At 44.9% G+C, this 22,399-nt stretch overlaps 1 protein-coding gene across 1 annotated transcript; it reads left to right on the forward strand.

Annotated features, from left to right (window-relative positions):
* The first annotated feature begins 19,442 nt into the window (after window positions 1-19,442).
* Window positions 19,443-22,118, forward strand: LOC139355020 (protein CDV3 homolog). The gene is made up of 3 exons (XM_070999299.1): window positions 19,443-19,517; window positions 20,405-20,591; window positions 21,427-22,118. The coding sequence occupies exons 1-3, from the start codon at window positions 19,443-19,445 to the stop codon at window positions 22,116-22,118; spliced, it is 954 nt and encodes a 317-aa protein (XP_070855400.1).
* Window positions 22,119-22,399: the final 281 nt, after the last annotated feature.

Genomic DNA, 22,399 nt, shown 5'->3' on the forward strand with positions numbered 1-22,399 from the left:
TGTTTTGTTCCAGTGTGATCATTGCTCTTGTCAGTTCATCATCATTGATAGTGAAAGCCTAGTACTCAAATCGGCTAAGAATTTCACTAGTCGAAAAAGCTTATTCTGTGTAGTGTGACCGATGTTTTCAAAATTCACACGCATTGCATGTAGCATGGTCTTACTGTCAAGCAGCTGGGTTTCTTGCCAAACGGCAACAAAAAAAAGGAGTCTGCTGGTGCACAAAGAAACTAAAATAAAAATAAATGGAATGTCCAACGAATGTTTTTATTTATGTATATTAGCAATTTAAAGCTTCCTTTTCGTCCAACGGATGTTTCTCCATTTCCCGCGCCATCTGTAGTCTATCTCCGTATTCCGATAAAGTCCCACAATAATATGCAACAGCTTGAAATAGGCGTCCTTTCAGTCGTTTTTTGGGTTTTCCTTTCATTTAAAATTTTTAGTTTTCACACCGTTTTTGCATGAGCCACCGCTTAACGGCGTTCACAGAAATTCACTCGCTAAATCTGCTACTTCGTCTGGTATTTCCTTAGCTCATTTGAGTACCGCGCTGAAAAACAGACCCGATGGCAAGCGTTAGCCGCGTATTTGCCTCTCGCTTATTCGTATGGTTAGCTAGTGGTTTTCGTCGATGTGAGTACTAGGCTGAAATATATTACGCATATTTTTCCATATTTTTAAATAAGCGTTTCCACTAACTTTTTGGGATTAGTATTCCACATTGATTAAATTCACAAATAAATTGTTCACATTCCGTTGCCCTAATCTACTACAATTTATTTTGTTGACCAACATCAATTCTTTGGCTCGTTTGCGACAGCTAAACAAACCACAAAAAAACAAGGAAGAACGCTATAGTCGAGTACCTCGACTATCAGATACCCGTTACTCAGCTAAATAGAGATATGCAAGTAGCAAAGCGAGATTAAAATGCGCCACCTACCGGCGGTATACAGATTTAAGCGTTATGGGCGTTAGAGTGGGCGTGGCAAATTTTTTTTGGACCAATCGATAGGTATTGTCGAGACCAATACATTTCAGTTAAAATTTTTTATCTAGCATAAAAGTTGTGGGTGTCACAGGTTTTCGCGGTTTGTGGGCGTTAGAGTGGGCGTGGCATATTCGCGTAACAAACTTGCACTGCGTATAAGGCTACGGAATCTAAATCTGAAATCCCAATTCTCTATCTTTGATAGTTTCCGAGATATCCACGTTCATATTTACGATTTTTTTAAGTTTGTGGGCGGTTTATGGGCGTTAGGGTGGGCGTGGCAAACATTTTTTTGTGTCAATCGATAGATATTGATGAGAACATAACATTTCAGTTAAAATTTTTATTCTAGCATCAAAACTGTAGGAGCCACAGTTTTGGGCGGTTTGTGGGCGTTAGAGTGGGCGTGGCACTCTACTGAAAAAAACTTGCGCTGCGTAAGAAGCTCAGGAATCTGCACGCCAAATCTCAATAGCCTAGCTCCCATAGTTTCCGAGATCTCAGCGATCATCCGGACAGACAGACGGACAGACGGACGGACGGACATGGCTAGATCGACTCGGCTAGTGATCCTGATCAAGAATATATATACTTTATGGGGTCGGAAACGCTTCCTTCTGCCTGTTACATACTTTCCGACGAATCTAGTATACCCTTTTACTCTACGAGTAACGGGTATAACTATGCCTGTTGTTGATGGTAACAACATGCGTGGGTCAAAGACCAGAAAATGGGAAAAGGTCGAGAAAGAATTTTATTTGTGTTTCATGTTAGTCTTTAAATAAGGCAGTAGCAGCAGTTTTTCAACAAGTCATTTTTTGCAAAACAGATATGACAACTGCTATGAAGTTTACGAAAGATTAGCATCGAAACTGTGAAAATAAATCGCTCGGATTTCTTCTTCCACTGCGTATTAACTGTCCAATCCACGACATGAGTTGATGTCAGAGGCTGCAGTTTACCACGACGTAGCACAGAGGTGGTCGACGGAGATTACTTGCGTTGGCCATCCTTTCGTGATTTTTTCACGGCTATTTATTACTATGTTTATGCTAAGGGTTTCATGATTTTTTGAAGGCGTGAAATAAAATTTGCTACTGTTTATGGGATGCGGCCGAATTCATGCATTTTATCAATCTCAACTGACAGAGATGGCGGACCGGTGGAAAAAGCTGTTAGCGATAATTAAACCGAAAATTTTTTCGATTTGCATGAAATAATCTAGCTAATATTAAAGATATAGTGTGTGCAAGCCAGTATAACATTTCTTCTACCATCAAAATAAAATATAAAAACTAGTTTCCATTGGCACTGAACTAAAAAATAATTTGTTAAAAGTAAGGTGTATTTAGTATTTATATCGATCTGGCAACTCCGATAATTATATAGAGTTACCGGAGTTTAATTGTGACCATTTCACGCTTTCAGGTTGAATTCATAGTCAACTTTCGTGTGTTGCCGAATTCGCGAAATGGCGTTTATGCACACACGAATCGGCTGAAATCGCGAAATGAAAGCGTGAATTCGGCATTGCATAAACACAGTATATGTTAACAGTTCACGGTTTCATTAGTTGAAAAATTATTTCACTTAACTGCTAAAACCATTGGCGAAGTTAAAGCGATTGTAGCCAAATCTCCACTTACTAATGATGGTTTCAGTTCAGCATGGGGAGCGCTCAAGGAACGCATTAAAAATAATGGCCTGCTCGTCAACAGTCAAGTAAAAATTCTGTTCAGGTGGCAGTGATACATAAGTGTCGAGTTAGGCAAGACTTTAAAATAAAACCAAAGCACCATTCAAAGGCGTTTGCTTGCGCTTGATCATTCTCAGGTCTTTACTACTGCCTGATCGTATTTCTTTGCTCATCCAAGTTGCAAAAGGTCACACTAACACTATGGGAGCAATCATTAACTAACAAATCCGATAATCCCTCATGGAAAAACATGAACACTTTTTTGGAAGAATGGTATCGCTCATGGGAAGCGATTGAGGATGTCAGATCAAATGCTTTTGTCCTTCAATTTTCCAGAAACCACAAAAATAGGGCAATAAATTCCATCGCTAAGTGTAGGGGGCCCTTTCCGTTGGATCTAAGATTTCCAGCAGCCCCGGTACCCTCATCCTTCTTCGGGTCCTTGACCGGCGAAGGTTGTTTACCATCTACAACAGGCCATCGACTGTAGCCTATTCTCTTGTTATACCCGTTACTCGTAGAATAAAAGGGTATACTAGACTCGTCGGAAAGTATGAAACAGGTGGAAGGAGGCGTTTCCGACCATATAAATAATATACATTCTTGTCCGTCTTTCCGTGTGAACGCTGAGATCTCAAGAACTAAGAGAGCTAGAGTGTTGAGACTTGGCATGTAGATTCCTGGGCTTCCTGAGCAGCGGAAGTTGGTATCAGCCGGAGGTCACGCCTACTCTAACGTCCACAAGCGACTACAACACTAAAACCCGTCTAGCGCCCACATTTTTAATATTTTGTACAAACTTAACTGAGCGTTTGTTCTTATTATAAATACCTATCTACTTGCCAAAAATTATTGATATCGGACCATTTATTACAAAGTTAAACCCAATAATAACCACTATTTTGCATTTCATTCGATATTGCACACCACCTGCAAATAAGCTCTTTTCACTAATACGCCACGGCGCAATAGAATAAGAAGATAGGTTGCGCTATTGACTAGGCGTGTGAGTGAAAAAGGCAGAGTTTCTTTAAGCATATCTCCATCCCTCTCGAACTCCCTTAAGCTGAGTAACGGGTATCTTTTAGTCGAGGCCATAGACTATGGGCGTATTCTCTTGTTTTTATTATAAAAATTTTATTTAATTTAATCATCTGATTATCAATTTTGATAAAAAAAAGTTGAAAAACAAGACTTACTTGTTATTTTTTTATAAAAATCAACAAACAATTAATACTTAATAATTTGAAATGAAAACAAGGAAGAACGCTCAAGTCGAGTACCTCGACTATCAGATACCCGTTACTCAGCTAAATAGAGATATGCAAGTACCAAAGCGAGATTAAAATACGCCACCTACCGGCGGTATACAGATTTAAGCGTTATGGGCGTAAGAGTGGGCGTGGCAATATTTTTTTGGATCAATCGATAGGTATTGTCGAGACCAATACATTTCAGTTAAAATTTTTTATCTAGCATAAAAATTGTGGGCGTCACAGGTTTTCGCGGTTTGTGGGCGTTAGAGTGGGCGTGGCATATTCGCGTAACAAACTTGCGCTGCGTATAAGGCTACGGAGTCTAAATCTGAAGTCCCAATTCTCTATCTTTGATAGTTTCCGAGATATCCACGTTCATATTTACGATTTCTTGAAGTTTGTGGGCGGTTTATGGGCGTTGGGGTGGGCGTGGCACTCTACTGAAACAAACTTGTGCTGCGTAAGAAGCTCAGGAATCTGCACGCCAAATCTCAATAGCCTAGCTCCCATAGTTTCCGAGATCTCAGCGATCATCCGGACAGACAGACGGACAGACGGACGGACGGACATGGCTAGATCGACTCGGCTAGTGATCCTGATCAAGAATATATATACTTTATGGGGTCGGAAACGCTTCCTTCTGCCTGTTACATACTTTCCGACGAATCTAGTATACCCTTTTACTCTACGAGTAACGGGTATAACTATGCCTGTTGTTGATGGTAACAACATGCGTGGGTCAAAGACCAGAAAATGGGAAAAGGTCGAGAAAGAATTTTATTTGTGTTTCATGTTAGTCTTTAAATAAGGCAGTAGCAGCAGTTTTTCAACAAGTCATTTTTTGCAAAACAGATATGACAACTGCTATGAAGTTTACGAAAGATTAGCATCGAAACTGTGAAAATAAATCGCTCGGATTTCTTCTTCCACTGCGTATTTACTGTCCAATCCACGACATGAGTTGATGTCAGAGGCTGCAGTTTACCACGACGTGGCACAGAGGTGGTCGATGGAGATTACTTGCGTTGGCCATCCTTTCGTGATTTTTTCACGGCTATTTATTACTATGTTTATGCTAAGGGTTTCATGATTTTTTGAAGGCGTGAAATAAAATTTGCTACTGTTTATGGGATGCGGCCGAATTCATGCATTTTATCAATCTCAACTGACAGAGATGGCGGACCGGTGGAAAAAGCTGTTAGCGATAATTAAACCGAAAATTTTTTCGATTTGCATGAAATAATCTAGCTAATATTAAAGATATAGTGTGTGCAAGCCAGTATAACATTTCTTCTACCATCAAAATAAAATATAAAAACTAGTTTCCATTGGCACTGAACTAAAAAATAATTTGTTAAAAGTAAGGTGTATTTAGTATTTATATCGATCTGGCAACTCCGATAATTATATAGAGTTACCGGAGTTTAATTGTGACCATTTCACGCTTTCAGGTTGAATTCATAGTCAACTTTCGTGTGTTGCCGAATTCGCGAAATGGCGTTTATGCACACACGAATCGGCTGAAATCGCGAAATGAAAGCGTGAATTCGGCATTGCATAAACACAGTATATGTTAACAGTTCACGGTTTCATTAGTTGAAAAATTATTTCACTTAACTGCTAAAACCATTGGCGAAGTTAAAGCGATTGTAGCCAAATCTCCACTTACTAATGATGGTTTCAGTTCAGCATGGGGAGCGCTCAAGGAACGCATTAAAAATAATGGCCTGCTCGTCAACAGTCAAGTAAAAATTCTGTTCAGGTGGCAGTGATACATAAGTGTCGAGTTAGGCAAGACTTTAAAATAAAACCAAAGCACCATTCAAAGGCGTTTGCTTGCGCTTGATCATTCTCAGGTCTTTACTACTGCCTGATCGTATTTCTTTGCTCATCCAAGTTGCAAAAGGTCACACTAACACTATGGGAGCAATCATTAACTAACAAATCCGATAATCCCTCATGGAAAAACATGAACACCTTTTTGGAAGAATGGTATCGCTCATGGGAAGCGATTGAGGATGTCAGATCAAATGCTTTTGTCCCTCAATTTTCCAGAAACCACAAAAATAGGGCAATAAATTCCATCGCTAAGTGTAGGGGGCCCTTTCCGTTGGATCTAAGATTTCCAGCAGCCCCGGTACCCTCATCCTTCTTCGGGTCCTTGACCGGCGAAGGTTGTTTACCATCTACAACAGGCCATCGACTGTAGCCTATTCTCTTGTTATACCCGTTACTCGTAGAATAAAAGGGTATACTAGACTCGTCGGAAAGTATGAAACAGGTGGAAGGAGGCGTTTCCGACCATATAAATAATATACATTCTTGTCCGTCTTTCCGTGTGAACGCTGAGATCTCAAGAACTAAGAGAGCTAGAGTGTTGAGACTTGGCATGTAGATTCCTGGGCTTCCTGAGCAGCGGAAGTTGGTATCAGCCGGAGGTCACGCCTACTCTAACGTCCACAAGCGACTACAACACTAAAACCCGTCTAGCGCCCACATTTTTAATATTTTGTACAAACTTAACTGAGCGTTTGTTCTTATTATAAATACCTATCTACTTGCCAAAAATTATTGATATCGGACCATTTATTACAAAGTTAAACCCAATAATAACCACTATTTTGCATTTCATTCGATATTGCACACCACCTGCAAATAAGCTCTTTTCACTAATACGCCACGGCGCAATAGAATAAGAAGATAGGTTGCGCTATTGACTAGGCGTGTGAGTGAAAAAGGCAGAGTTTCTTTAAGCATATCTCCATCCCTCTCGAACTCCCTTAAGCTGAGTAACGGGTATCTTTTAGTCGAGGCCATAGACTATGGGCGTATTCTCTTGTTTTTATTATAAAAATTTTATTTAATTTAATCATCTGATTATCAATTTTGATAAAAAAAAGTTGAAAAACAAGACTTACTTGTTATTTTTTTATAAAAATCAACAAACAATTAATACTTAATAATTTGAAATGAAAACAAGGAAGAACGCTCAAGTCGAGTACCTCGACTATCAGATACCCGTTACTCAGCTAAATAGAGATATGCAAGTACCAAAGCGAGATTAAAATACGCCACCTACCGGCGGTATACAGATTTAAGCGTTATGGGCGTAAGAGTGGGCGTGGCAATATTTTTTTGGATCAATCGATAGGTATTGTCGAGACCAATACATTTCAGTTAAAACTTTTTATCTAGCATAAAAATTGTGGGCGTCACAGGTTTTCGCGGCTTGTGGGCGTTAGAGTGGGCGTGGCATATTCGCGTAACAAACTTGCGCTGCGTATAAGGCTACGGAGTCTAAATCTGAAATCCCAATTCTCTATCTTTGATAGTTTCCGAGATATCCACGTTCATATTTACGATTTCTTGAAGTTTGTGGGCGGTTTATGGGCGTTGGGGTGGGCGTGGCACTCTACTGAAACAAACTTGTGCTGCGTAAGAAGCTCAGGAATCTGCACGCCAAATCTCAATAGCCTAGCTCCCATAGTTTCCGAGATCTCAGCGATCATCCGGACAGACAGACGGACAGACGGACGGACGGACATGGCTAGATCGACTCGGCTAGTGATCCTGATCAAGAATATATATACTTTATGAGGTCGGAAACGCTTCCTTCTGCCTGTTACATACTTTCTGACGAATCTAGTATACCCTTTTACTCTACGAGTAACGGGTATAAAAACCTAATAATTACTTTATTACAGTAATTATTAATTATTACAGTAATGTTTAATTTACATACTTTGTAAGAGGCACAAGAATGAGTTGTGTACTCAGCTACATCTGTATCGGTTTATCTGCTAAGCCCAACTTGATCAGCCGAAAGCCCGATTGAATTGTGAAGGGGTTTTCAAAACAAAGTTTTTGTTGCTCATTTTTAAAAACCCACATTTCCAATTCGGTAATCCGGACATAAATTCTGTCCATTTTAAACTTTTGGTGGATAATCTAACACCAATTTTCAGTACAATATCTTTGTAACCAAAGGTGCTACATCGAAAGGACTTTTATATTTGACACATGTAAATAAAAAACAAAAATAAATCTTATCTTTAATTTTTGCATTTAAGGTAAAAATATTTCTTAAACTTAGGTTTTTGGATAAGAACTGATTTTCAAAATTTTTTGTAGGGGGTACATACATTATTGACTGATACATTACTTGACTTATTTCTTATCAATGACCCTAGCAAAATCATACATTATGACCAGGTTTCTGTACCATCCTACTCCAGACATGACTTAATATTTTTAAACATACGACTTGACCTTTGACAGCAAAATCAATTCTTTTACGTATAGAGAGTACAAAAATGTAAACTATAATGAATTAAAAACAGAATTTTTCCGTTGTGACTGGTAATGTACAGGGGTGGTCAAAAGTATTTTCACAAAACAAAAGTTAAATATACTCATAATTTGAACTTACTTCTTGCTAACTTTGGAAACAATGGAAAGGTAATTTAAATGCCGTTTGAATGATACAATACATTTCTTTACCAATTCAGTACTTATTGAAAATGTTGAATTTTTATGAAAATCTATTTTTTAAACTTTTATCCTCGACTTGAAAACTTAAATTTTTTTATGCAAAAAGTTTCTTCTCAGCGGCTGTAAAAATCAAGTAACAGACACTTTTGCAGCCGCTGAGAGGCGAAAAATTCTCACAACCGAACATAACAGGGCCCACAGATTGGCCCAGGAAAATGTTGTGGCTGGAAATTGTCGAACTAGTTTGTCCTGTACCATGGCCAACGTGTGTAGATCGCAATGGATGGCGTTAACGCCTTTAGGAACGATAATGTCCGAAATGTCTTTAAGCAATGATTTTTTGCACGAGAAGCTAATTAAGACACATCTTGTTTCCAAACAGTATAAAACTGCGTTCAATGAGGAGCGCGCCCCGTCAAGAACTAATTGCTTCTGAAAGCAATTCAGCGGCTTGTCCGTCAGGGTCAGGGAGAGCTCTCTGTGTATCGTGGCTGCGCACGATTCTGACTCTTAATTTCTAACAACATTGAGTTTTTGTCTTGAGAGTGCATCCGCAACGAGAATGTCTTTGCCGGGCTTGTAAAAAATTCGCGCGCCAGACTAATCGATGCATGCAGTTTCAAAGGCCCGTTCCTGCGCTTCGGAAAATTGCACCTCAATGTTCTAAGATCTATGCCTACTAACACTTCCATTTTCCCCTTTCAGTATGTTTGAAATGGGTCTCACTATTAATGCAGTCTTTGATAGCTGGCCAGACCTAGACATGACTTTACCTCAAAACCATTTTCGGGCTCTAAAAATTTGGCTTTGCCAAGGTTACCTAATTTCAATGAGATATTTGGCATGGGGTACCTGTCGTGTACCGTCCTTTCGTTTAGCTTGCATAAGTCCAGTACCAGACGCATCTTGCTCTTGCCCAATTTGTCAGTGCTCTTTTTATATACGACCCATATTGGGTTATTGTAGGGGGATAATGCTGTTCTTAAGCAGTTCCTGAATTTCGCCGTCGACGAAGTCAGTATAAATGGGTTCTTCGATAATCCCCCTTATCGTGGCGACCACAGACGTATTGAAAGGAAGAGCCTCGTTCGGATCTGCAAGGCATTCCTTCTTTTGACTAGCACTTTTTTACGAAGGGCGGTGCGACTGAGCAATCTACATTAGTGAAAGTGACATTAGGACTTGTATGAAAGTCAATTTGCTATACGTTTGTCCCCACTTTGAGTTGACCAAAGGCCAGACAAAGCGATACGCCGGCTTGCTTTAATAAGTCCAGGCCGATGATCGCGTCAAAGGAGGTTAGGTCTAATAAGATGAAGAAGGTGGCTTTTAATTTGAATATGGACACAAAAAATTTTTTTGTGATTGTGGTCACGCCATGAATTAAATGGATGAAATTTTTGGCCGCGGAACTAGAAGTCTCATGTCGATCCCCGCTACTCTTAGTCTGATGACGGGTAGAAGAGATTTTCCCCTAAAAAATTCATAGCGTACTCGCAAAGGGCGTCATCGTCTACTTTTTTCGCTGCACGGCTGCGACGGCGTTGTCAGAACTATCTGCGCCCTGAGAATTGTGGTTAACTCTTTGCCTTTTGTGAGGGTCTGAGCGTCCAGATGCGGCCGGCTTCGCGTTCCGGTAAGCCGGGGAACGGGATGGTTGTAACATTTTGGACAGCGATACTTGCACCTTGTATGGTTTAGTGAAGTGCGGGTTCTGCCCAGCACCTACTTGGGAATTTGTGGAGGCCTGTTGCCGTTCCTGCACTTTCGGAAATTGCTTGCGCTCTCTATCCTCTTGGCTCCTTGCAAAACAAGTTACAAAGGTGTACCCTTCGTGAAAAGATTCTACCTCTTGCGCCAGAGCGAGCGCTGACGGCATGTCTTTCGGCTTTGCCGAGAATAGCACGTCTGTGAGGCTGCGCTGAAGTCCTGAGATGAGTACGCGTAAGGCGTCATCCCGGAATTTATCTCACCAGACCTTTGCCGCTCGCTGACAAGTATCCGTAGGCCTGCGTATTGGGTTTAATGTCGGGGCACTTCTCAAAATGAAAATTTTATTTTGTTTGTCCCAAAACGTTACTTAAGAGTCCTATTCTAGACGACATTAAACAGCTCAATATTAGAAACATTAATTCTACCACTTTTGGGATAACTAGCCAGTTAGGCATGAAAACAGCTATAAATGGCTAAATTTTGTACACCCGTAACTTGTGAACTACTAAAGCTACAGGCTTGTGCTATATGTCGTTAGAAAGTTATTTTAAAGTACTTTGTACGCCTTTCTAACATAATTTGTCTTAATACCACCGTTTTAAAATTTTGGGGCAAAGTTTGTTTTGTTTGGATTTTTTAGCTTTTTTTCTGATTTTTCAAAAACGGCTCTAAAGATTTTAAATTAAATTTTAAGTTGTATAGCCCAGGAGATTCCTCAACTTTTGATAAACGACACATTGTTATAAAATGTCTCGTGTGAAAGTTATTAATCAACAAAAACGTCCACATTTACCAGCTTAAAATATCTTACACTGCCTAAGCATTGAACTTTTGTGTATCCAAACCCTACCTGAATGTCCTGGAAACTTAAGATGATGTTAAACAGCTTAATAAAAGAAACTTTACTTCTACAACTTTTGGGAAAATTATCCAGTTTGGCGAGAAAACAGCTATAAATAGCTAAATTTTGCACACCCGTCACTCGTAAACTACTAAAGATACAGGCTTGTGCTATATGTTGTTAGAAAGGTATTTTGAAATGCTTTGTACGCTTTTCTACCATGATTTGTCTAAATACCACCGTTTAAAAAATTATGGGCAAACGTTCTTTGTAAATACAGATTTTTTCAGATTTTCTGACTTCTCAGAAACGGCTCAAGCGATTTCCACTTACATTTTAAGGTGTATAGCCCTTGAGATATCTTAACTTTTGACATGCGACACAATATTGTAAAAAGTGTCGTTTCAAAGTTAATAATCAACAAAAACGCCCACATTTTAGAACATCGAACATTAACAGCGCACTTACTTTTTTTTGTGCGTATCCAAATTCTATTTGAAGGTCCTGGAAATTTAAGACGAGGTTAAACAGTTTACTATAAGAAATTAAAACCACAGCTTACACTGTGAAAAAATCTTTAAATATGCGCTCCACATGCGAAGTCCCAACCTTTACAGTGGAATAATATAATAAATAAATACAATTTCTTAATTTGTTTACATTTAACACGCTGCTATTCAATATGTTTATTCAATATATTTTTTTTTGTAGATTGCATAATACATTTTAGTCTCAAATGTTGATTTTAGAACTTTTTTTTGCTGAAGGTGCGATCGTCACTATATTTTTACCTTGTCAAGAAGTGTTTTTATTTGATTCAATACACAGCGAAAAATATTTGCGTCACTTCATTCCAATAAGTGTAACGAAATCACTGAAAATTAAATACAAATAAAACAGAAATGCTATTTAATATTGTTGTGTGCGATATGCCACAAGATGACAAGATGAATGTTACGATATTTAAATGTTTTCTTTTTTAGGCATTAGTAACGGGGAAAGTATCTGAGATGTCAATCAAATTCTAAATCAAGCCTTGAAGATATTTTAACTTCACCAAGAATTTTTTAAAAGTAGAGTGGGCGTGGCACACTGACGAAACAAAGTTGCGCTGCCTAATCCCAGTGTTACAGCCTTTATAGTTTCCGAGATCACAGCGTTCATACGGACATGGCTTTCATGATCAAGAATACATACACAGTGAGAATTATTCAAGTAATTTGCACTCAAGTTGAGAATTTTTCAGTACAAGTTTCTCTAAAATTTTTACTTCAATTGAGTACATTTGTGCTCTTTTTTGAACATTTTTCCTCGATATGAGTACAAGCAGCACTCATTTTAAGAAATAATTTATCTTGAATTTAAGAAACGAGTATCTTCTTTTCTTATACTGAGAAATTTCCAGCGCTCAAAATGAGAAACAAGTTCTTTATAGTGAACTTCTAAATTCTCAAATGAAGAACTTTTGTACTTAAACCCGCTCCACCCATTCCCCGACAAATGGGTAAAATACTTTTTTTTTCATTTTATTTTGTAATACAGATATATATATATACATACATATTATTATACCCGTTACTCGTAGAGTAAAAGGGTATACTAAATTCGTCGGAAAGTATGTAACAGGCAGAAGGAAGCGTTTCCGACCCCATAAAGTATATATATTCTTGATCAGGATCACTAGTCGAGTCGATCTAGCCATGTCCTTCTGTCCGTATGAACGCTGAGATCTCGGAAACTATAAGAGCTAGACACTGGGATTTGGCATGAAGATTCCTGAGCTTCTTGCGCAGCGCATGTTTGTTTCTGCAGGGTGCCACGCCCACTCTAACGCGGATATATCGGAAACTACTTGTATATGCATATATAAGCATGAAATAATAAACTTGGAATGTTATTAAATGTACATTTAAAAAGCGTTTTAAAAATTATATGTGAATGTATGCATGTACAATGTACATAGAAACTAACAAAACTAGGCATAAATACATATTGATGTACACGCTTTGGCAATATTAAATGCCGCTCATCTCTCGTCTCGTTAGCCGACCTGAGAAAGAAGTAATTGTTTGTGCCTAACCGAAGTAGACACTTCCGGGTCACACCGCGGGACAAGGGGGTATGAGCACTTGACGCTGGCACGGGGACGCTTTACTGGCAGGACGATCGCGTCGCGGCAATGTTAACGATGGTTACTGCGATGCCGGACCACAGGCGATGCGGAACTGCGCAGAGGTTGAGCTAACGTAGGTTAGCTGCCAGTAGAGATAGTCTAATACGAGCCCTATTCCCAGGGGTAGGAAGTAGAACCGCGGAGTTAAGAGATGCGTTGATAACTGAGTTATTCTTTATTTGGTACATGTTTATATACTACTTGGAACACTGAAGTTTAGTGTAATGATTAGTGAAGTAAGCTACATTCTAACGAAGGTAGGTAGGTCAGGGAGTTTTGATTATGGTAGCAGTTTGTGTCTTTGGCTTGGCAGACACTGCAAAATGTGCTGACTGCATTGGCGGGTCAGTGTGCCGTTGAGTCGGTGAGGCGGTGAGTTTGTGAGACATATAATATGCTGATCAGCAATTCTCACATGCAGTGGGAGCTACTGAGCGCCTGGTACTGTTCCCAACTTGGCTATTGCTTGATTTGTTAGGTGTGGTCATGTTGAGCATCTTTGGGCACGAACAGTAATCTAGATCTCATTATGAGAATATCCAATTCTTTTTTGAGTTTTTCGGTTACTCAATATGAGAATATTTATTCTTAAGTTGGAAATTGAAGAGCACATTTCCTAAAATTGAGAATTTTGAGACCAATTGAAGTTTTTTTTCTTAAAATGAGTCCAATATTTCTCAATACGAGTTTTTTCCATAAATGCTGTACTTAAATTCAGTACATCCTCAAATTGAGTATACAATAACTTGATTTAAGATCGCCATATTTATACCCGTTACTCGTAGAGTAAATGGGTATACTAGATTCGTCGGAAAGTATGTAACAGGCAGAAGGAAGCGTTTCCGACCCCATAAAGTATATATATTCTTGATCAGGATCACTAGCCGAGTCGATCTAGCCATGTCCGTCTGTCCGTCTGTCCGTCTGTCCTTCCGTCCGTCTGTCCGTCTGTCCGTATGAACGCTGAGATCTCGGAAACTATACAAGCTACAATACTGGGAATAGGTATGCAGATTCCTGAGATTCCTGCGCAGCGCAAGTTTGTTTCAGCAAAGTGCCACGCCTACTCTAACTCCCACAAACCGCCCAAAACTGTGACTCCTCCAGTTTTGATGCTAGAATAAAAATTTTAACTGAAATGTATTGGTCTCGTCAATACCTCTCTAGATTGATCCAAAAAAAAGTTTGCCACGCCCACTTTAACGCCCATAACGCTTAAATCTGTCGACCGCCGGCAGGTGGCGCATTTCAATCTCGCTTTGCTGCTTGCATATCTCCATTTCCCTTTGGTCCTATTAGCTGAGTAACGCGTATCTGATAGTCGAGGTATCGACTATAGCGTTCTTCCTTGTTTTCTCTGTGTACATATACTTTATAGGATCCGAAACGCTTCCTTCTACCTGTTACATACTTTCCGACGTATCTAGTATACCCCTTTGTGAGGAGTTAAATAACTCCCCATAAGTAGAAGCAGCAACAGATGGCCGGCCGCTTACCAGATACGCGGCGAATTCGCGTAGTAACGGCGCGGCGAAGAGAGTTTGAAAACTTGGATGGAGAACGAGAGAGTTTGGAGACCGAGGATGGAGAGCGAGAGAGTGTGGAGACCAAGGATGGAGAGCGAGAGAGTTTGGAGACCAAGCATGGAAATCGAGAGAGTATGGAGACTTCGCGGGCAAGGCAAGAGTGCCGTGTGCAAAAACAGGATAACGGAACTCCACCGGACTTTGGACTCTCCTGTGAACTTCGGAACGGGAGAGGAAGTGCCACATCTCGGCAGTGGAGCGGCACACAGGCGTGCAACAAGCATCACGGGAATCAGCGGGATGGCAGCAGTGGGCGGAGCATCGATTGGAAGCGGTACGTGAAGGACAAGTGGGTCAACCAGGAGTCACGGAACTTGGACCCGGGGTGGAGAGATCCAGCGGGCCGTGCGCAAAAAGGGAAATAACGGTTCCTGGAGACCCTATATAAGGCCGCAGAGCGCTGGCAGCTGGATCAGTCGATCACAAGGAGTCAAACCGTCAAGATCACTCAGATACCAAAGTGAACAATCAAACAACCAGATTATCTACAAGGGAGCAACAGCAAGTCGAGTCGCCAGAGAAGCAGCGCAGTGGGAGCCTACGAGGAGCAAGATTGCTACGTCGAGACGGTCGGGATTGGTATACCAGGAATATCCGAATTGAGACGCAGGTAGCTGAGGTCCAGATTGCATCACACGGCTAGGTCAAGGCGGTAGATTAACCTTATCCACAAAGTCCTGGCGTTACGCCTGGAGAGAGTATAACAAGCCAGAAGGGAGAGCGGTCGATCGGTACGGTCTCGAGTGGAATTTTCCAGGAGAGCCCTACAGATTCGACTTGCGAGGTCCCGGAGCGGCGTGCCCGAACCCCAAATATAACAAGCCAGAAGGGAGAGCGGTCGATCGGTACGGTCTCGAGTGGAATTGTCCAGGAGAGCCCTGCGGATTCGAGGTCCCGGAGCGGCGTTCCCGAACCCCGAGTACCAAAAGCCACGCGGAAACGTCCCGGACCAAAAGCAAAAGGGTGAGGTTAGGGTGGAACGTTCGTTTACACTAGGCGTGGAAGCGAAGTAAAGTGCGAGGCAGCTTTTTGGCGTTCCGCCTTGACTGTCCGCGCGGGCTGAGCAGAAACCCAGTGGGACCATCCGGGACAGAGCAAGGGACAGGCGGCGGTGTGTCGAAAGGAGCGATCCTGGAGAGCGCAGCTTCTGTTCACCCTAGTCTGAGAACGGTGACGCTTCCCTAAGCCCGTACGGCTGATCCCCCTCGCGAGTCCGAGTCGCTACCAGCAGTCACCAAGTCACGCGTAAGGAGCGAGCAGCGAGCAGCGTCTTCAGGAAGCTGCGAGGATCTTCAGGGAGTTGCAAGGATCTTCAGGGAGCTGCGAGGATCTTCACGGAGCTACAGGACTGGAGCACAGAGTCATCAAGGCGAGAGGTCGTCGAGTCAATCAGGACCGTCGGAAGTACCGAAGGTCACAAGCGACGAGTCAAGGCCAACCAAGCTACCAAGACATTTGTAATAATACACCCGCAATAAACCCAATAGGAACCCGTGAATTCTGTGCTTTCTCACTGAGCTACTGGGCGGTCACGTTAATATAAATTTGGTGGGACGAACACACAATATACTGAGCTAGCCGCACGAATCTCGTAGCGAGCAGACCACAAAAAACAGTTCGTTACATCTTGCGCCCAACGTGATTGTCCCAGCAGTGAAAGCAACTTAAACAGAATGGAGAAGAAGTGGATCTACCGGCTTAAAAAGGAGGACTTCGACAATGTCGCACAGAGGCTTAATGTCACCCTGGACGGCCGATTAGAAAACATGAGAAAGGCATTATCCGAGTATTACTCAGAAACGGATAATGACCCACAACTCGTTGACATCTGGGCCGTTTTGGAAGCTACATACCACGACAAAGCCGGCCCGAGCATCACATTAACGAACGCCGAAGGGGACAACGTAGTGGCAAGCCTCACAACCTACAAAAGGAGGCAAACAGGAGAGGATCAAGCCTAGACAGGAAAATAACAGCGCTGATCTCGAGACCCAGTCAGTCAGACTATGCAAGGATCGCTAAACAGGTCCGCGAATGGTCGTTCAGGTTCGACGGGGCGGAAAAGCCGTTCGAGTTCCTGGAGCAGGTGCAATGGTCCGCCAACACATACGGCTTGGAGTTAGACATGATTCCCCGAGCGATGCCTGAATTGCTGAAGGGAAGGGCTCTGAAGTGGTTTATCGCCAACAACAAACAATGCAAAACATGGGCGGAGTTCATAGATAGTTTCCACACATACTTTCTACCGAGAGACTTCTTCACCAGGCTGGCGGATCAGGTCAGGCAACGGAAGCAGGGCTTCAGCGAGTCGTTCAAAGACTACATGATCGACGTGCAGGCGATGGTGAGGCCACTTAATTATTCCGCTAAAGAGACCCTAAGGATCATCAAGAATCTTCCTAAGGGCATACAAAGTGTCAGACGTGGACACGCTGATGATATTAGCAGACGAGTATGAAGAACTCGAAAAGGAGCGGGAAGCGTTCGCGCAGGAAAACAAATTCTTAAAGACCAAGTCGGCATCGCCAGCGCAGGTAACATGCAGAAGATGCGAAGAGACAGGAATCCAGGAGACACGGGGAATCGACCAATGGTCGCCACCTAACCTAGGACCACGGCAGCAGGCAACAGGAGTACCACGCGGAGGCCAATGGACACCACCATAGCAGCAACAGATGCAGCCAGCAAACAATGTTTGGAGGCCACATCACAGACCCCCAGGAGGCCTGCCGAAAGAGCGGCGGTCATGGACACTGGGCGCGGGGATGTCGGCACCAACGCCTGTTGTTCTGCTGGGTGTGCGGGAGAGTTGGCGTCAGGAGCGTCGAATGCTGCCAGCAGGCGGGAAATGCCCAGCGATCTCAGCCGCAGAGAGGCGAGCGGGGGTCGCAAGATGCTACTCTCCAAACTAACAGGAAAGCTGATCGAGGAGGAGCAGCAGTTGTCCGCAGCAATGACGATTGGTGGGGGCACATATAAGGCCCCTCGGAAAGATTACGAGGATACGACGGCAAGTTAGGTTGGCAGACGGAAGATGTGGCGGAATCGATGGGCAGCTGCAGGTGGAAATCGCGTTCGGGAACAAGCGACGGAGCATGAGCCTGCTGATACTACCAGGGGTAGTGGATTCATTGGTGTTGGGATGGAACTTTCTAACACAAGCCGGTACCCAGATTAAGTGCCAGGAATTCTCGAGGAGAAGCTATCGGTGGCAGTCGTACAACGGGCAAGCGAAGATGACGACACGACGAAATTCCTGGAGGCAGAGCTAGCGGGTTTCAGCAGCATGAAGGGAGCGTCAGACATGGCAGAGCATCAGATCACGATGAAAGACGACAAACCAATAAAGCAGCGATACTACCCCAAGAATCCGAAAGTTTAAGGGGAGATCAATGCTAAGGTGGACGAGCTTCTCCAAATGGGATACGTAGAACACTCAACAAGCTCATACAGTTCCCCCATCGTGATGGTTAAAAAAAGACGGGCAAATGGAGACTATGCGTCGACTTTAGGTAAATCAACGTCAAGTCTATAAAGGATGCCTACCCGGTGCCCCGAATAAATTATATTCTCGACCAACTGAGGGAAGCACGGTACATCAGCAGCTTGGACCTAAAGGATGGGTACTGGCAAATCCCACACAAGGCCAACCTAAAGGAAGTGTTCCGACGGCTAAAGGAGGCAAATCTATATAGTGACTAGCGAAGAAATAGGCACGGATCCCGAAAAGGTAGCAGCCATCGCCGAACTAGAACCACCATCGACAGTAAGAAAGCTCCAAAAGTACCTGGGCGTAGCATCATGGTACCGCCGGTTTGTACCTCACTTCGCAAAATTAGTCAAACCTCTCAACGATCTGCTACGCAAGGGCAATAAGTGGGTGTGGACAAAGGATCATCAGACGGCGTTCGAAGAGGTGAAGGCAAGACTTGTCGCAGACCCCGTACTGACATGCCCGGATTTCGACAAACCATTCATCTTGCAAATTGACGCGAGCGACTACGGCATCGGGGCAATCTTCACCCAGGAAACTGAACGAGGCGAAAAGGTAATCTCTTACTCAAGCCGAACGCTCAACGGCGCTGAGAAGAATTACTCAACGACCGAGAAGGAGTGCTTGGCAATCGTCTGGGCGATCCGAAAGCTCAAGCCGTGTCTGGAAGGTTACCACTTTAAAGAAGTAAGCGACCACATGGCGCTGAAGTGGCTCAACAGAATAGAAAGCCCTTCAGGGAGGATCGACAGATGGGCCCTGGAGTTGCAGCAGTATGACTTCGAAATAGCGTACAGGAAAGGACAACTCAACGTGGTGGCAGACGCTTTGTCAAGGCAGCCACTGCCGGAAACGCTTCGAGGGATCACGGAGACGTCGGCGGCGTAAGCTTCTGCAGCATGCAGCTGGATTCTGGAAATGCGCGAAAAGATAAGGACCCAGCCGCAAAAGTATCCGGACTACGTGATGGAAGGTAACACCCTGTACAGGAATATACCTCATAGAGCGGGCAGCGAAGATGTCGCAACATGGAAGATGTGCGTTCCGAAAGCTCTACGGGAAACGGTGCTGAAGGAGATCCACGACTCACCGGCGGCTGGCCGTGTAGGAAGCCGAAAGACAAAAGCACGTCTGGCGGCCCGGTACTACTGGCCAGGAATGCACAGAGACGCCCGAGGCCACGTTCGAGGATGCGAGACATGAGATTCAAGCCGAATCAGATGCAAATAGCTGGGAAAATGCTAACGCAGGTGCCAGAGGAACCATGGGCTACGGTATGTGCGGACTTCGTCGGACCCCTGCCGCGTTCGAAGCATGGCAACCAAATGCTGCTGGTATTGATAGACCGGTTCTCCAAGTGGACTGAATTTTTGCCGCTGCGAAGCGCGACGGCCGAATTCCTAAAGAAAGCTTTTAAAGAACGCATAATCGTGAGGTATGAAGTCCCCAAAATAGTCATATCGGACAACGGAGTTCAGTTTGCCAGAAAAATTTTCAAGAGTTTTCTGGTCGAAATGGTAGCCAAGCAACAGTTCACAGCTCCATACACCCCACAGGAGAACCCAACTGAGAGAGCCAATAGGACGGTGAAAACAATGCGCAGTTCGCAGGGCAGAACCAAAGAGACTGGGACGAAAAATGGCCGGAAATCATGCTGGCAGTAAACACGAGCGTTTCAGAATCCACAGGTTACACACCGTCGTTCATTACCCAAGGCAGAGAACCAAGACTACCGAGCGGCCTATACGACAGAGAAACCGTAGGGACCGGACGACCGACAGAGACCCCGGAGGAGAAAGCAAACAAACTCAGAGAAATCTTCGAGATTGTAAGGCGGAACCTGGAGAAAGCATCCCAGGACCAGGCTAGGCATTATAACCTAAGGAGGAGGCAATGGACGCCAAAGGTGGGTGACGTCGTGTGGGCCAAGGAACACCACTTATCAAAAGCGGCCTAGGGTTTCGCAGCAAAATTGGCCCCAAGATACGACGAACCTTACCAAGTCATAGGTTTTGCGTCACCAGTAATCTGCGAAATACGACACATAAACACAAAGAAAGAGCGGACCATCCACGTAAGCGAGCTGAAACAGCAACTAACGGAAAACACAAGCGAGCGGCTACAGCAAGCAGACACAACAGACGCAAAACAACATTGAAAGTACAAGGATACCTCCAAGGATGCCCAAAGGATACTACGCAAGGAGTCCAAGGATGCCTCCGAGGATGCCCAGAGGATGCTACGAAAGGAGTCCAAGGATACTACGAAAAGAGTCAAAGGATACCGCCAAGGATTCCTAAAGGATACTACAAACAAATTCCAAGGATGCCTCCAAGGATTCGAAAGGGGTACGTTAAGAACACAAAGGGAGCAAACCAGAGCGTCCAAAGTCTCGATTGGGACTGATCGGAGGAAAGGGAAAAACACGCATTAACAGTCTGCCGAAGGAAGGTGGAAGACGGCACAGAGCAGAGAGCTGTACCGTAGATCTGGGTAGTAAGAAGGAGAGGCCGAAGGAAATAGCGGGATTGACCAAAGAGGAAGGCTCGGAACCGATGTGTCGTTGAAGGGAGCCCAGGCTTCAGATGAACAATCAAAATCGAACAGCTTTATGAGCACACGTGTGACGAGGAGGGAGGATCCAGCCCGGGGCAAGGATGGTCGACAACCCGGCCTACCCGAACCTCGCGGCGGATCTCCGTGCGGGGCGTCCCCGACAGCGACGTCGAGTTGGTAGAAGACCCGTGGTTGGAGCAGCGGTGATGGCGGCTTCGCAAAGCGGTCAACCGGGCCGACGGCCGCATCCCGACTGGCGCGCCGCCCCACGACCAGCTGGATCCCAGTAGCCATGCCGAGTCTGTCGTAGCGGCTAAGTGGGAATTTCGACGGAAGTGCGAGGCGCGAAGGCGGAGCGAGGAGCGGCGAATAAAGGAGATGGAGGAGTCGCCGGAGTGGCAGGCCCAACTGCGGGCGGCCGAGGAGGTGGATCAGCAGCTGTGGGAAAACCCAGGGTACCCACCCACGCCAAGGTATGCGCCCAAGCCTTGCATCCCGCCGCCAGAAGTGGCAGAAGACTGGGCGTCCTCACCTCCGCGGTGGCTGCCCGAAATCCCGCCCACACCGCGGTACGAGGGGTCACCGCAGTGGACGCCAGCACGCCCACCCACGCCGAGGTTCGAGCAGCCACCAACGCAGCAGCAGCCACTACAGCGGCAGCAGCTCGAACGCGAGCAACCACCACCGCAGCAGGAGCCACCACAGCGGCAGCAGCTCGAACGCGAGCAGCCACCACCGCAGCCGCAACTCGAACGCGAGCAGCCACCACCGCAGCAGCAGCCACCACCGCAGCAGCAGCCACCACCGCAGCAGCAGCGCCACGCGAGAGACGCCGGCAGCACGAGACCGATCCGCCGAAGCAGCAACACATCCGGGCGGACATACCGGCGGCCCATGTGAGCCACAGCACCCGGACGTTCGCGGCCGAAGGGGTAAGGTGGCGGCAGCAGGCAGTTGTCTGGACCTGGCCGGAGGGACCCGCAGAGGAGACGGCGGCAACGGAGGAGCCCCGAATCTGGGAAGAGAGTGATCCCCGGGTGAGCCCGCTGGATCCCAGGACCCGCGGCAGACCGGAGCATTGGGCCCCACCGACGACGCCAAGGACAGGGCCATCGACGCCAAGGCCAACAGGAAGCGCGACGGTAACCGCGGAGCCAGATGAGCCGCTGGAGCGAGGAACCTGGGTGTGGCCTGAGCCCGTGGAAGGCGGCCGACCTCCGCTCAAGCGGCAGCACTCGGCGCCCGAAGTGTCCGAGGTGGTGGCACGGCCGAAATTGTCGCGGACGGTGTCGGCGCTGGAAAGCCGGCGATGGCGATAGATCGGAGCACGAGTGGCCCGAAGGGATCGCGGAGGCACCGGCGGTGAAGGAGGCTCGCATCCTGGGCGGCAGGCGCAGCGTGCGCGTATGGAGAGAGGGGCGCGCGTTCCGCGTCCGTTTGGGGCTGGCGGGCACGAGAGTGTTCGAGGAGCGGCCAAATAAAGTTGAATAAAAGAAACAAAACGGAGTTTGAAAGCCGGCATAGGACGGGAAACGCGGCTGAAACAGGGGCCAGAAGGAAGGGGCATACATTGCAGCTCCGGCATCCTGAAATTCACGTT

The sequence above is a fragment of the Drosophila suzukii genome, unplaced genomic scaffold (genome assembly GCF_043229965.1).
Source record: "Drosophila suzukii unplaced genomic scaffold, CBGP_Dsuzu_IsoJpt1.0 scf_6, whole genome shotgun sequence".
Classification (NCBI taxonomy): domain Eukaryota; kingdom Metazoa; phylum Arthropoda; class Insecta; order Diptera; family Drosophilidae; genus Drosophila; species Drosophila suzukii.

Excerpts from the sequence above, each read along its gene's own strand:
- LOC139355020 (XM_070999299.1), top strand. The coding sequence starts at position 19,443 with ATGAGATTCAAGCCGAATCAGATGCAAATAGCTGGGAAAATGCTAACG. Across the intron at positions 19,518-20,404 it reads CAGAGGAACCATGGGCTACG|TACAAGGATACCTCCAAGGA; the intron begins GTATGTGCGGAC and ends CAACATTGAAAG. Across the intron at positions 20,592-21,426 it reads CCTCCAAGGATTCGAAAGGG|CCACCAACGCAGCAGCAGCC; the intron begins GTACGTTAAGAA and ends AGGTTCGAGCAG.